At 37.8% G+C, this 15,251-nt stretch overlaps 1 protein-coding gene across 7 annotated transcripts in view; it reads right to left on the bottom strand.

Annotated features, from left to right (window-relative positions):
* Positions 1-15,251, bottom strand: part of CEPT1 (choline/ethanolamine phosphotransferase 1) — a 50,511-nt gene that overhangs the window by 34,005 nt on the left and 1,255 nt on the right. For 4 of the 7 annotated variants that reach the window (XM_027772301.1, XM_014588227.2, XM_006149569.3 and 1 more), the window contains exons 2-3: positions 6,531-6,937; positions 967-1,114 (exon numbers count right to left, since the gene is read on the bottom strand). In XM_027772301.1, coding sequence (XP_027628102.1) covers positions 967-1,114; positions 6,531-6,869 — 487 coding nt within the window. In that variant the 5' untranslated portion in view covers positions 6,870-6,937. Of the gene's footprint in view, positions 1-966; positions 1,115-6,530; positions 6,938-8,184; positions 8,244-15,251 lie in introns of all 7 variants that reach the window. The other 3 variants (XM_027772297.1, XM_027772298.1, XM_027772299.1) reach the window with 1 other exon arrangement.

The raw sequence follows: 15,251 nt of genomic DNA, 5'->3' as shown, positions 1-15,251 counted from the left end.
TATGTTATGTGTGTGTATATATATATATATATATATATATATATTTTTTTTTTTTTTGCTGTATGAAGGTGTACAATATGCTGTTTATATCTTCTGTATAAGAACACTTAAAAGTTTACTCTCTCAGCAAATTTTCCAATTATGATATTTAAGTTTCTGTATGTACTTAAGGTCAACAATATGCTGTTTATATCTTCTGTATAAAAACACTTAAAAGTTTACTCTCTCAGCAAATTTTCCAATTATGATATTTAAGTTTCTTTTTTTCTTCCATGGGCAAGAGAGACAGAAAGGTACAGAGCAAGAAAGAGAAGGGGAGAGAGACAGCACCCTCGACAAGGTCTTGATGCCACAATCTACCCTTAGTCCGGACTGAGCCCTAGATAACAGGCACGCCCTTGCCCAGCATACCCCAGAGGTCTGCAGACTTGGACAGGGAAGGTCTCAAGTGGGACTGCCTTAGACAGTATTGCTGTGTCACATTCTGGCCCTACAATAAAGTCTTGTTAACTACAGTTCTTGTGCTAGACGTTAGAGTTCCAGATTTATTTGTCCTAGCCTTTTTAACCAAGACTTTATTACATATTTATAATCCAGGTTCTATGCCTTGATTTTAAATGTCTATGTAATACTCAATTTATAGAGGTGACAAATTAACTAGTCTACGATTATATTCTCATCTATAGTTTATGAGAGTTTTTTACGACAATTAAGCGTGAAAATTTTTAGAAGATCCCTAAAATATCTAAAGCTACATTTAAGTAGAAATGAACTTAATTTCTAAATTTTCACTACTGCTGATAATGAACAAATATTAACGAGTCAATATCTTCTGATAAATATAACATTTAATATAAAAATAATTTATTCCGATAACTAAATAAACCTACTTTATTCTAACATTGTTTATTACACTGCTTTTAACACTGCTAAAAATCATTAACATTAAAAAAAAATCAATAATACCTGTTGACAGTGAATCACAACCATGATCAAAAAGTTCTCCCAAAGGAGAACTACTGTTGGTTCTTCTTGCCTGTTTCCCATCTATAGCATCCAAAGACTGGTAAATGAAAAGGCCACATGCACAAGCAATATATGCCCACAGAGGTGCCTGTAAAATGAAATAAGGCAAGAATAATCAGACATAGAACCACTATATTTGGCTAGTAAATTTTTTTACCTACAGTATGTTTATTCTCTCAAGAAATGTTGATGATTATCTATGAAAGAGAAGATTAGAGTGCTACATAATGAAGAACGTAATCAAAATTGTGAAAGAATTAAATTCCCTGTTTTTAGGGGACCTCAAGCAGATGCTGCATACCTATTTCAGAGAGATATTATTATATTTCTACCCCACAAGAGATTAGACTAGGTATCTTCTATAAGACTCCTCCCAACATTTTCTAAGAGCTAATTAATGAATAGCTACTATAACTATCCCAAATTGTCAATTTTAAGATGTTTACAGATACTGCATAAAAAGGAAAAGAGTCATATTAACCACATGTGGACAACACTAGGTTAAACAATTTCTCTACTGCAGGATTTCTTCCAGTTCTTAATACTAGGAGGACACAACAGGCTGACAGTTCCCAAGTTTATTTGAGCGTTTCGTGTTTTGTTTTTGTTCTTTTTTTTTTTGGGGGGGGGGCAGAGGGCACGTGCACTTGCCAGAGAGAAAGAGAGAAAAAATACCCTCCAATGGATCGTGGTCATGCCATAATCCTTCCTCCTTCATTTCTGCGTCCTATTGGAATTTGGAGTAAACATGTGCAGTTTATTTTTCAAGCCATTGAAGCTGGAATTCAAATGACATAGTTGGCCACTTGGAACCCAGCTTCCTTAACTAGTAGATCATAGGACTGGCCGTTATTTTTAAATGTACCTTTTCACAGTCCATGGACTAGCACTGGGGAAATGATCTAGTATACAGAATGCTCAAAATATTATTTAGAGTCACATCTTTCAAGGAACTGTTTCTCTTTTCTCACACAGAAACTAAACCATTAGTACTAAATTTAAATGTTGGTTATTTTAAAAGAATGCTTCTATTGGGTTTGCTATCCTTAAGAAGGGAGAAAACCACCTAGCTGTCGTGGTGCAGGTGGCAGTGTGCTGCTCTGCAATACTGGAACCACATGGCTGACCGGGGTTCATATCTCATGAAAACCTAAAACGTGCTGGGCATGTACACACGCCCACGATCCTAGAAGGCTAAGAGGAGGGATTGTGGCTTGATGAGACTGAGGCACTCTGTCTTTCTCTCATACACATTCTCTCTTGCATAAAAGAAATAAATTTACACGCACACAAAAGTAGCCTTATCAATACATAACCCAAATGACATCCTTGAAAAAAAAAAAAAAAAAAAAAAGAATACAGAAGATTGTTCTGTGATTTTTTTATCATTTTCCCATGTTTGGACTATGAAAAATATTTTATAATAATATGGTATTTTCTCAGATATTGGTTATCACGATACACTATTAATGAACACTCAGAATTGAAAATGATGTGCAGTATATTCTTTTTTTGGGGGGGGAGAGGTTTTTGCTATAGGGCGCGTGCATTCGCCAGACAGACAGAGACATTGAGACAGAAAGCGAGAAATCACACCCAGGGGGGATGGTCACGCCACAATCCCTTCTCCTCCATTCTCCTCTCGGGATCTTGGGCACGCACACACACGCGCCTGGCGTGAGTTTTAAGCCACCGGGTCCGGGACACGAACGGCGGTTGACTACGTGGGAGTCCAGCGACATAGCCATTACGCTAACTGCTGGTTCCCATATGCCGTATATTCTGTACTGCAAAGAGGTTTCTCCTTGATAGAGATCTATTTAGTAAAAGACACAGATCATCTCATAAACATTTACTTGGGGATTCCATATTTTAGGGCACTGTATTTATTAAAAGGAGCACAGATAGCATACATTTCCCCTAAACTAGAGTTACAAACCCTGAAAGCAATAACTGGTTATGTAACTATACTATACACACAGGCTCAATGAAGTGAATAATTAATCCTGTGTGACTAAGAACCTTGTATTTTGTACTGAGTCTAATATTTCCTGCTCTTAAAGGAATCTAGTAACTTTCTACAGCTTTGCTGTTCGATATCATAGCCACGAGCCAATGTGACTTTAATTCGTTAACTGAAACTAATTGAAATTAAAAATTCAGTTACTAAGTAGCACCAGGTTCATTTCGAATGCTCATCAATCACATGTGTTGATGGTTGCTATACTGAACTGCAAAGACATAGAAACACAAATGTCCCATTATCACCGAAAGTTCTATTGGATAGCTCTGCTTTAGGGGACTAGAGAGCTAGGGACTTCTTAGAGCTAGGGTCTAAACTTAATCTTTTTTTTAAAAAAAAAAAAAAAAAAAGGTCAAATATTTCTTTTTTTTTTTATTAGTTTTTGCCACAGGGCATGTGTACTCACGAGAGAGAGAGGGAGAGGGAGCGAGAGAAATCACCCTTTGCCCCAGAAAGATGGCTAAGTTACAATCCCTTCCTGTCCAGTCTCCTCTGGGAATTTTGGGCACACATGCACACATGCTTTGCATGATTTTTAAGCCGCTGGTCCAGATCTCTAACCGTGAATTAGCCATGTTGAATCCAGTACTTTATTCTTTACACCACCTGGGGCTCTAAACTTCAGGCACTTAATTAGGTAAAATGTTACTCTGAAACAGAGACAATTTCAGCAACTACTAGTGTCTATTTCCAGTGTATATACCAGTGTATATACTAATAGTATATATACAATCTTAGAAAAATGGCAAAATAACAATTACATACATAAAAAAGAGAAAAGCTTTCTAGCGTTTAGATTCCTTTCTTCCTGTGAATCTGTAGAACAATAAATTAATATTTACAGATTTCATCCTTGTTCCTTTACTTTGTATCTCTTAGAGGTATTATAAACAGAAAGCCTTCTAATTCAAGAATAAATACAGAGAGACACTGAATGAATGAAGGAACTCATTTATTATTCAGAAAATCAGACCCCGATAGGTGGGTGCAAAAGATTGGCATAAGCAAATAATCTTGATGTACATGTCGCAATTCACCAATTCCCAAAATCTTACAAATTTGGTGAGTCAATTCAGGTAAAAATTCTAAGTAAAATATGGTCTTACTAAACATTAGAAACAGAGCTGAAGAATATATATACACAAATATATACAGATGCTAGTCCAAAAGTAATGCCCCCTTCCATTCCAGGAAGACATATATCAAAGAACTGTTCTATGTTACCTTCGAGGAGATGGGTGGGGGAGATGGTTGAGATGGAAAGGAAGGCTAAAAGGGAAGATTTTACTCTTTCACACTATTTTTTTGTTTGATTTTTTCTAACTGTAATTTTTTCCCCTACTCTTTTTAATGTCAATAGTAGTTAACTAGGCAGGGAGATTACGGGGCAATGCATCATTTAAAAATATTTTTTTCCATTTTCTATGCTAAAAAATATACACAATTCTTAGTGAGTTTAAGCTATATTTAAATTTGACAGAACTTCCTTATAGTGGCATAACTCAGTTCTGGTTTTCATTTATAAAACAGATCATTCCAACTTCCTTTATCTGTTTCATGTGGCAAGAGTAACAAGTATATCAACATAAGCTGCAAAACAAATTCCAAATTAACTTATAATACTAAAACCAAAGCTACTAGCATCTGAAGATTAAATACTAAGTAATAAACAGATTAAAAGGATATATTATTGGGGCCAGTGGGTGGCGTGGTGGTTAAGGCACTGGACTCCCACATAGCCAGCTAGACCTGGAGGTTTGCTTTCTCATTTTCCGTCTCTCTCTCTCCCTCCATAATAATAATAAATAAAATTAAATTAATTTTTTAGAAAAGAGGATATATTATCATCCCATATAAAAAAAGGAGTCTACATTTCTACCTTAGAAAATTGACAAATAAGGACTAATTCACTTTCTTTTCTTATCTACTAAAAAGTTTGCCTTTTTCAACAAAAACCAATTTTACCTCAAGAGACAAATTATCTGAAAAGACTGGTTTTTTTAAAAAAATTAATTTTAGTTTGGAATAAGAAATGTGGCCACTTTGATTTCATATATTGTGGTTCAGAGTCACACTGACATCTTTGGTTGAGGATCACCTTCTACCTTGAGTTATCTGAGACTGATCTTTCTGATTAATACAGGCAGAACAGGGAAGTGGCGTTGTCCTTAAGGTAGCCGATTGTGTGGTCTGAGTTCTGGAACCAGTGGCTTGAAAAACATGCCGCATGTGTGTGACCCTAAAATTCCTTGAGGTGAGGGATTGCAGCAATGTAGCACCCTCTAGGTGGGGGAGACTTCTCACTGTCTCTCTCTCTGTCTCTCTGGTGAGTGCATGTGCTCAAAAGCAAAACTTAATATATGTGTGTGTGTGTATAATGGGAACAGCAGAAGAGATGCTTAGATGTAGGCAGGTCTGTTACTTTCTAATACTCTGCTTCCTTTCTTAATGGCAGCCAGATCAGATATGGAACAGGAACCACATTATATAGACTTTTTGTTATGCCTTTGCATGGTTAGAATTACAGTGACATATCAGAAGTCTATGTTTACAAGAGAAATGGGATTGGAATGGAGAAGGCATCTTTAATAAGACTGGTTTAGTCATGCCATCTTGAATACCAGAGACTTTCCTCTCTGATCATTTAAAACTTTGCTAACAGTTTTATTCAGCTATTAGAAACAACAAAATAACAGAAGACAAGTCCTCTGTAAAGAACTGAAATTTAGTGGGATTTGTTGTTGCTGTTGTTTTTGAAAATTTGCTTCAGGGTGGGTATGCTCGCCAGATAGAGAGAGAGAGAGAGAGAGAGAGAGAGAGAGAGAGAAAGTGAGAAAATATCCCCCAGGGGAGACTGGCCATGCCACAGTCCCTTCTCCATTTTCCTCTGGGGATTTTAGGCACACATGCACATGCACCTGGAGTGTTTTGAAGCCACTGGGTCCAGGAATAAAACCACACAGTCGACCATGTAGGATCCAGCTGCCTTAACCACAATGGTGGCCCCAAGACTTATCATTTTAAAAGGAACATGCTACAAATTAATGTTTAACATTAATTTATCTATTAGGATCAGCAGCTACCCTTTGCTTCTGGTTTCTAATAAGTAAGAATATATAAAACAGGTTGTTCTTATGACCTTTATCACAGTACATAACTGGTTATTTTAAAATAGCTGAACAATACTTGTCAGATTATCTAATTTTCAATTAAAATGACCCCAAGATGTGGATTATATTTCTCGTACATATCAAATGTGGCTATCTGTTGTTAAGAATTTCCTCTTATTGGAACCAGCAGGTGGCATGGTGGTTAAGGCGCTGGACACTCCCACACAGCTGACCACAGTTCTAGTCCTGGACCTGGTGGCTTGCTTTCTCACTTTCTCACTCTCTCTCTGTGTCTCTCTGGTCAAACTGAAGTAAATGAATGAACAAATAAAATTAAATAAATAATTCTTAAAAAAATAATTTCTTCTTACCTGCTCTGTAGCTGTAGGGCAGTAGAAGACTAATAAAATAGTTGTACAGATGTTTATTGACAGTCCAATGATGGTGATAAGATTTGGGGCAATCCAGGAGGGAACTCTTCCAACTAGCCATTCCCAGTATCCCTGCATTAAGGGCTCAAGCAGGGACCGTCCAGCACTCTGATATCTGTGTTCTTCTAGTCGCTTTAGTTGATTTCTTGACAATGGTGGTGTAGGTAACTGAAACAATTTATTTAATACACACCCTGTAGTACTCATATGCCCGAAGCCCACAGGGGACTCCGGGTGAGAATCTCCACATCGTTTTCTTGTTGATCGATGGCCGCTCATGGATCTTGGGTTTTCTTTATTTGGAGACAGTAATTTATCTTATTTTGTAGCTTGTGTTTGGTGTTTACCTAGAAAAAAAGATACATTTGTCAGCCATTATTTATACTTTATATCAATATTAGTAAATAACTTTTTTTTTTTTTGCTATCGGGCACCTGTGCTTGCCAGAAAGACAGAGAGAGACAGAGAGATAGAAAGCCAGAAATCACCCCCCAGGGGGTATGGCCACGCCGCAATCCCTTCACACACATGCACACACGTCCGGTGTGAGTTTAAGCTACCACGTCCGGGACTCGAACCGTGGTCGACTACATGGGAGTTCAGCGACATAGCCATTACGCTAACTGCTGGTCCCAAGTAAATAAATTTTTTTAAACTGCTAATAGAGTAAATATCAAACAATGATTAAAAAAAAAAAAAACTAAAGAGTTTATTTTGTTCTAGTTCTTACTGAAGAAGTATAATCTCACTTCCTGATTAAAAAAAAACTGAGGCAGGGCTGGCAGGTGGCGTGGTGGTTAAGGGCACTGGACAATGCTGACTGCAGTTCGAGTCCTGGACCTGGCAGCTTGCTTTCTCCCTTTCCCTCTCTGTCATTCTGTCCCATTCTGGTCAAATTAAAATACATAATTAAATAAGGTTAAAATAAAATAATTCTAAAACAGAAAAATTCTCCACAAACACGAAAAAATATTGAGGGGCTTGTTACCTTACAGTTTGTCTGACGTGCAAGTTCATACTTTTCCCCTACTTCTTACTGCTTTCAGTAGTATAATGGAACAAATGTTAGAAATTATCTTATCAGGGGACCAGCAGTTAGCGTAATGGCTATGTCGCTGAACTCCCATGTAGTCGACCACGGTTCGAGTCCCGGATCCGGTGGTTTAAAACTCACGCCGGGCGTGTGTGCGTGCGTGCCCAAGATCCCGAGAGGAGAATGGAGGAGAAGGGATTGTGGCGTGGCCATCCTCCCTGGGAGGTGATTTCTCGCTTTCTGTCTCTCTGTTTCTCTCTGTCTGGCGAGTGCACACGCCCTATAGCAAAAACCTCTCCAAAAAAAAAAAAAAAAAAAAAATGATCTTATCAATTCATAAATATGGAAATTAAGGTCTGAAGCCTAGCAAATTAGTATCAATATCAAAAGAGTGATTTAAATGAAGTGTGTCTTAAACTAGATTTAAAAACATTTACTGAGTACTTATTTATACCAGGAACTTTAAGCAATTTTTATATCTTAACTCATTTAATTCTCACAACAAACCTAGAAGGAACCAATTAAGCATCCCCATTTTCACAGAAAAAGAAACCAAGTTACCATGAGGCCAAATCACGAAGCTGGCAAATGGGTATTCAAACACAGGGTTTCTGTTTAAGCTAAATCAAAATATAAAAGAATATAAATTATATTCTAGGTGGAGATAAACAGCAACAAAAAATTTAGAAGATAGTGTATGAGGTGACTTCAAAAAGTTCATGAAATATGAAATTTATAAATTTAATGAAGTATGAGTTTATTTTTGTGTAAAAAAAGTGAAATCCATGCAGTTTCTTCATAATAGACATCTTTCATGGACTTTTTAAAGACCCGTTCCTATATCTATTGGCAGAGTGACCAGATAAACTGAGGAAATAGTAAGAAAAAGTATAAATGGGTTAAGCGATGACTGTTAGTAAAGAAAGAACACTGAAATTAGTCCCTGCAGTGTTTGTACTTGATTTAGAAAAGAACAGAAATAACATAATTATTGTAAGTAATTAAGCAGCATAAGAAATTACAAGAGTATTTTCAAGATTAACAGGGTAGCTACATATGTTCATCAGAATAGAGAAAGTAGTGAGAACATTAACAATTAACAAGGTGATCTTAATGGTTTGAAGTAGGGAGCACCAATAATAGCGTGATAAAAATGATTAAGAAAGCCACTCAAGTCTGTATCTCATTTCAATTTAGCAGAAAGAACCAGCAAAGTGCTTAGGGATTAAATATGAGAGATAAAGGGGCAGAAGAAAACAGTCAACAGCTAGAGACTAGTGGTACTGTAGTCAAAAGGGGAAGTTGGGAGGACAAATCAATTTGGTATTTTTTGGCTTCTACAATGGGGTGAATGATAAGGGAACTGAGATGAGGGCCGGGAGAGGAGAAATACAGGCAACTTTTGTTAAGTTAGAGACTATATCAAAGAACTGAATTTTGGGTATGAAGAGAAAATTTCACTTTATCAACCTAGAAGTTAAGGTTTAGTTAGACAGGGACCAGCAGTTAGCGTAATGGCTATGTTGCTGGACTCCCATGTAGTGCACCATGGTTCGAGACCCGGACCTGGTGGCTTAAACTCATGCCAGGCATGTGTGCGTGCGTGCCCAAGATCCCAAGAGGAGAATGGAGGAGAAGGGACTGTGGTGTGGCCATCCCCCCGGGGGTGATTTCTCACTTTCTGTCAAGAGCATGCGCCCTTATAGCAAAAACCTCTCAAAAAAAAAAAAAAAGTTTAGTTAGACACACTAGAATATAGAAAAGTTCTCGAAGGGATTAAATGCAGAGAGAAAAGGAACAGAATAAAGAACCTTGTGGGAAACTTATAATTAGTAAGCAAGAAGAAGAAAGGCCATAAGATTTTCAAAAAAAGAAAAAGAAGAATAATCTTAATAGAACTAAAAGGATAGTGGCATTGGACCAAGAGAGGTATATTTTGGTCTTCTAGTTGAAAACTCTCCTAAAAGCAAAATGAAATTCCCTCCCACAAATGGTACACTATGGAATTACAGAAAACGATACAGGGTCTAAGACATTCTCAACCACAGATCTGGTATCAAGACACGCCCAGTGTTTTCTTTTCTTTCTGTGACAGGATCTAGTTTACCCCGCCTTGGCAGGATGATCCTGAAATGGCAGGTGCCACCCTGCCCTCGGTAGGGGCACTGGCAAAGAAGCTGATGGGGGGGAATGGGAGTGGGAGGAGCTATGAAGCAGGCAGTCTCTGGAATGCACCATGGTGAGACTGTTAGAAGGTTCATTTTCTTTCTTTTTTTTTTTTTAGATGGCTCATTTTCATATTTGGTAAGCTATAACCAGATCTCATGGAATTCCACTTGACATGGGAGTAAAATGTCTAGTCAACTACATTTACATTTCATTACTGCAGCATTTTCCTATGTTTAAAAATAAAAAAGGTGATATACTGAAGTTGTTTTGGCAATAAACAGCTACAAGCAACTGATGCTAATGGTTTTAAGTTTGAGCATTTGGCAGGGCTAGCTGATAAACTGATACTTTCCTTTTGAGTTTTTCTCCTATATGACCTAGTTTTTTAAACCTTCTATTTGTCTTTCAGAAAAATCTACATTTTGACAAACCTTTCTAGATCTAGCCACTACATAATTAATACATGAAGAGAGGCAATGAGTTTTTGAAGTTTTTTTTGGTTTTTGGTTTTCTGCCAACTTCACTAAAATTTCAATTAGGCAACATTTTGTCTCTGCTATTACAACGCTGCAAACACAAATTGTGATATATGTAGTTCCTTACATACAGATGGCTACTATACTCACTTTTTTTTTTTTTTAAATGAGAGAGTTTTGCCATGGGACCTGTGCGCTTGCCAGAGAGACAGACAGAAAGCAAGAAATAACCCCAGGGGGGATGGCCATGTCACAATCCCTTCTCCTCCATTCTCCTCTTGGGATCTTGGGCACACATGCACAGGCGCCCAGCATAAGTTTTAAGCCACTAAGTCTGGGACTTAAACCGTAGCTGACTACGTGGGAGTCCAGTGACATAACCATTATGCTATCTGCTGATTCCAAGATGGCTATTATACTTTCGACACACACAAATAGCCACAGAGATTGCTGTCACTTCCAGGGGTCTTCACTATTCCGCCTGTCACACACACCTGAGAACAGGGTGGCTACTGGCATGAAAACCACTTCAGAAAACAAAGCAAAACAAAACAAAAATCAGGTGCCCCCCTGCCCTCGGTAGGGGCACTGGCAAAGAAGCTGATGGGGGGGAATGGGAGTGGGAGGAGCTATGAAGCAGGCAGTCTCTGGAATGCACCATGGTGAGACTGTTAGAAGGTTCATTTTCTTTTTTTTTTTTTTTTAGATGGCTCATTTTCATATTTGGTAAGCTATAACCAGATCTCATGGAATTCCACTTGACATGGGAGTAAAATGTCTAGTCAACTACATTTACATTTCATTACTGCAGCATTTTCCTATGTTTAAAAATAAAAAAGGTGATATACTGAAGTTGTTTTGGCAATAAACAGCTACAAGCAACTGATGCTAATGGTTTTAAGTTTGAGCATTTGGCAGGGCTAGCTGATAAACTGATACTTTCCTTTTGAGTTTTTCTCCTATATGACCTAGTTTTTTAAACCTTCTATTTGTCTTTCAGAAAAATCTACATTTTGACAAACCTTTCTAGATCTAGCCACTACATAATTAATACATGAAGAGAGGCAATGAGTTTTTGAAGTTTTTTTTGGTTTTTGGTTTTCTGCCAACTTCACTAAAATTTCAATTAGGCAACATTTTGTCTCTGCTATTACAACGCTGCAAACACAAATTGTGATATATGTAGTTCCTTACATACAGATGGCTACTATACTCACTTTTTTTTTTTTTTAAATGAGAGAGTTTTGCCATGGGACCTGTGCGCTTGCCAGAGAGACAGACAGAAAGCAAGAAATAACCCCAGGGGGGATGGCCATGTCACAATCCCTTCTCCTCCATTCTCCTCTTGGGATCTTGGGCACACATGCACAGGCGCCCAGCATAAGTTTTAAGCCACTAAGTCTGGGACTTAAACCGTAGCTGACTACGTGGGAGTCCAGTGACATAACCATTATGCTATCTGCTGATTCCAAGATGGCTATTATACTTTCGACACACACAAATAGCCACAGAGATTGCTGTCACTTCCAGGGGTCTTCACTATTCCGCCTGTCACACACACCTGAGAACAGGGTGGCTACTGGCATGAAAACCACTTCAGAAAACAAAGCAAAACAAAACAAAAATAAAAACAAGAGCTTCTGAATTTTAGCAAATAAAAAGCAAGCATAGCTCAAGGGTGCAGTACGGGGTAGATGGCTACAATGGGAAGATGAGGAGTACATGGGAAAAGGGAAAAAGAATGTAGAATGGAAATATGAGACATAAATATTATAAAAATTATCTTAGCCATTTTAAATTTCTGTATGGACTTACGTCTATACCCCCAAAAGGACATAGAGAGTCCACAGTACAAAGAACAAGAAATGTAAGAAATTAAATTATCACTGGTTAGCCTAGAAACCTAGCCACTAGTCATAACATTTTTATGAGAAAATAGATCCCACATTCCAAAAACACTCAGTTAATACATGGAGGAAGTGAACAAGATAGACATGGTCCTAGTGCCCACGCCCAGTGTGAAAATTACTTGAAACAGTTAAACAAGCAAATAATATACACTGTAATCATGTGGAACATCTGTGCTTCACTCTGATGGGCACTATAAGGAAAACAAAGTGCTGAGGCAGAAAATAGTTGGAGACATACATTTTAAAAAAAAATGTGGTTTAAGTCTCTGAGGAAGTAGCATTTATACCAAACTCAGAGGAAAAGGAGCCAGACACATTCTAAGAGCAGGAGGCACAGTCCAAGAAAATGGAATAAGCCCTAAGGAGCTCCTCTTGTTCACATACTCAAGAAATCATTATGGCTGGACAAGAGTAAATCAGAGGAAAAGTGGGATAAAATGAAGTCTGAAGAGTCAAACACTGCTCAGGGATATAGATGATGGCAGAGCTAAGATTTTATTCTGGTGTAATACAAAGCTGCCAATGAATTGATAAAGAATCTATAATTTGTGGGCCAGCAGGTGGCATGCTGTTTGACGTGCTGGACTCCCATGTGGTTGACCGGGGTTAGAGTCTCAGATCTGGAGGCTTAAAACTCATGCCAGAGGCGTGTGTGTGTAAACCCAAAATCCCGAGAGTCAAACGAAGGAGAAGGGATTGTGGCATGGTCATTCCCACCCGGGATCATGATTTCTCACTGTCTCCTTATCTCTCCAGCAAGTACATGCACCCTATAGCAAAAATCTCTCTCACAAAAAAGAAATAAAAATCTATAATTTTAAAGCACAATCTATTTGTTTACTGAGGATATGTTCTCATAAATTATAATAGTAAAAGTGAATTCTTTTAAACTGTAAAAATTCTATCAACTGGAAGCTAGTTTGGTAATATTGATTACAATTTTATAGCTTTGTAATCTTTCTGCTTGGAACAGTTAACTCTCCTTCCCGGTTATACTTGATTATACTGCTCTATTCCCTTCATATCACTTACCATATTCAACTTTTGTTTGTTGACTCTTTTTTTTTTTTGGAGGGGGGACCTCACTGCTCTGTAAGTTCTATGACTACAAGGGCCATGCCTATCTTGTTATCTTTTTCCTGTAACTTTATACCATATTTAGCACTAAGTAGGCAATACTTAGCACTAAGTAGGCAATCAGTACTTATTCAACAATGAACAAATATGACTAATCGAGTCCTGAAGAAACAGAAAGATTGGTTTATGCCATTCCATACCCTCAAGAAACTCAAAGAATGGTGGTGGTGGTGTGTGTGTGTGGGGGGGGGCGGTGTTTAACATGCAGTCAACAATGGGGGAGTCTAAAAGGAGAATATATATGGTCTGAAAAAGGATTTTCTTCGTGCAGTCATGACTATCTGTGTAAAAAGTCCAACAAGGATTCAAAATATAAAACATATTTAACTACTATCTTTACTAAAATCACACAATTTGTAGGCTTTAAGAAGCCTACCATGTAGAACATCTGTGCTTACAGCAGCTGAGAGTACTGGCATACTGCTTGTGTCATTCCTGTGTAGACTTCAGCATGGAGAACGTTTGACAAGTATCACAATAAAAAAATAAATAAATAAAACTCCAACTGCTGAGCAGAGCATAAGGTAAGCTTACACAATATCCAACCTGTTGTGTGAAATTCCAGAATTCCCATCCTCCCCACGTTTAAAGGTGCCAAGTTTTGAACTGCACTGATTCAGCAGTATGTTTACAGTCCTTTCAATAGAGAATTAGTTACAACACAGCTTTCCCACCTTTATGGCACTGATAAAGGAAAATACTAGTAGACTGACTATTAAGGAGGGAAGGCAAATTGCAAATAAGGAAAGAAAGAATGAAAGTAAAGAAAACAAATAGGATCACAATATTTAAGGTCAGCATTATTTAACAAGTGATAGATACAAAGAGGAAGTTTACAAAAACAAACCTTTCAGCAGACTTGGGAGCAAAATAACACTGTACTACAACTTAGATCTGGTGATTTGTTGTAATAAAATCATGCATCCCTTAAAAAAAAGGAGTAACTTTCTGGGGGGAGGGGAGCAAGCATGGTATTTTATTGATTCTATTTCTATTCCCTTTAAAAACAAGCTCCATATAACCCTCAGAAAGAACATCTCCAGCACCTTTAGCCTGCTTAAAGAACAAATAGGCACCCTAGAAAAGAAAGAAATCGACTATACAACAAAATTGATTGGTTAATACAAGAGGGAGATTTATCTACTCAAATGGGTTATAAAGACAAGTTATAAAGAAGGTTATAACTAGTTTTTTTTTTTTTTAGCACAGAACAAACACGCAGTAAAATACTTTCAGAACTTCAAGCTTTGGATTATATGTGAATGCTAATAGTTTTAAATTAGTAATGCTCTAAATGCATTTATCAGTCTTTTTCAATCAGTTAATTTAGTATACACATATTGAATCCATTCCTATTAGTTCAACCGTAAGAACTGAAACTTTATTCTTTGTTCACATACAAGACACTAATATTTATTGAAAAACTATAAATTTGCTTACTACAGTCATATAGATTCATTGATGAGCTATAAGACTTCAAGCAAAATTATATACTCAATAGCAATGATGCAAAATGGCAAAAATGACACAAAAATGCTTAGTACAGAATTGTAAAGAACAAGTTAAACGCGGATAAATATAAAGATCCCATTCATCCAGTGTTCTGGGAACACAGGCAAACGCTTCTGCACCCTCTCTTCTTCCTAGAATACTACAGAAATATACCCTAGCTGACAATCCGAGAGCTTGTCAACACAGGCTACAATTTCTAGAAAAGTTGCTGACCAAAAAGTGAGGCCCAGCCACGAAACACCAGCACCACACAAGGAAGGGAAGGCAAAGCCGACATAGCATGCCACACGGTTTGTGGACTTGGCAGCACCCGGGCAGGAGGGTGTGGACCTTACAGGAAAGGTCGGTTCCGCGCGGGCACCCCCCGCCCCCACCCCTCCGCCCGCCCAGGGCTGGCCCGCCGCGGTGCTCCCCACCCCGATCC

The sequence above is a fragment of the Tupaia chinensis genome, unplaced genomic scaffold (genome assembly GCF_000334495.1).
Source record: "Tupaia chinensis unplaced genomic scaffold, TupChi_1.0 Scaffold000270_2, whole genome shotgun sequence".
Classification (NCBI taxonomy): Eukaryota; Metazoa; Chordata; class Mammalia; order Scandentia; family Tupaiidae; genus Tupaia; species Tupaia belangeri.
Note: the sequence above shows the minus strand (reverse complement) of the source record. Positions and strands in the feature narration are given on the sequence as shown.